The sequence below is a fragment of the Gavialis gangeticus genome, unplaced genomic scaffold (genome assembly GCF_001723915.1).
Source record: "Gavialis gangeticus isolate Ggan-Ray unplaced genomic scaffold, GavGan_comp1, whole genome shotgun sequence".
Lineage (NCBI taxonomy): Eukaryota > Metazoa > Chordata > Crocodylia > Gavialidae > Gavialis > Gavialis gangeticus.
In genome coordinates, this window is record NW_017728991.1 from 9,686,057 (window position 1) to 9,686,332 (window position 276).

Genomic DNA, 276 nt, shown 5'->3' on the forward strand with positions numbered 1-276 from the left:
ATGCGGCGGCTCCAGGAGCGCTTCAGGAGGTGAGGCACGTGCGACCGGCCCGGCCCCCCACACCCGGCACCGCAGGCGGCCCCGGGGCTGTCCCGCTCTACATGCCGCAGCGCCGAGACCGGGGGATGCCGCCCCGGGGGGCAGCTCAGGCGGCCACAGCGCTCAGGCCCCGCCAGGAGCCCCTGGGACAACGTTTGGTTTTTACAAGGTTTAAACCTGAGGGAGCATCTGCAGTGGGGGTGGTTTTTAGGGGTGGGGGATGGGAGAGAGGGAGGG

At 70.3% G+C, this 276-nt stretch overlaps 1 protein-coding gene across 1 annotated transcript in view; it reads left to right on the forward strand.

Moving 5' to 3' along the window:
• Positions 1 to 276, forward strand: part of MMD (monocyte to macrophage differentiation associated) — a 37,137-nt gene continuing 36,861 nt past the window's right edge. Inside the window, exon 1 of the mRNA XM_019515139.1 lies at positions 1 to 29. Coding sequence (XP_019370684.1) covers positions 1 to 29 — 29 coding nt within the window. The remainder of the gene's footprint in view (positions 30 to 276) is intronic.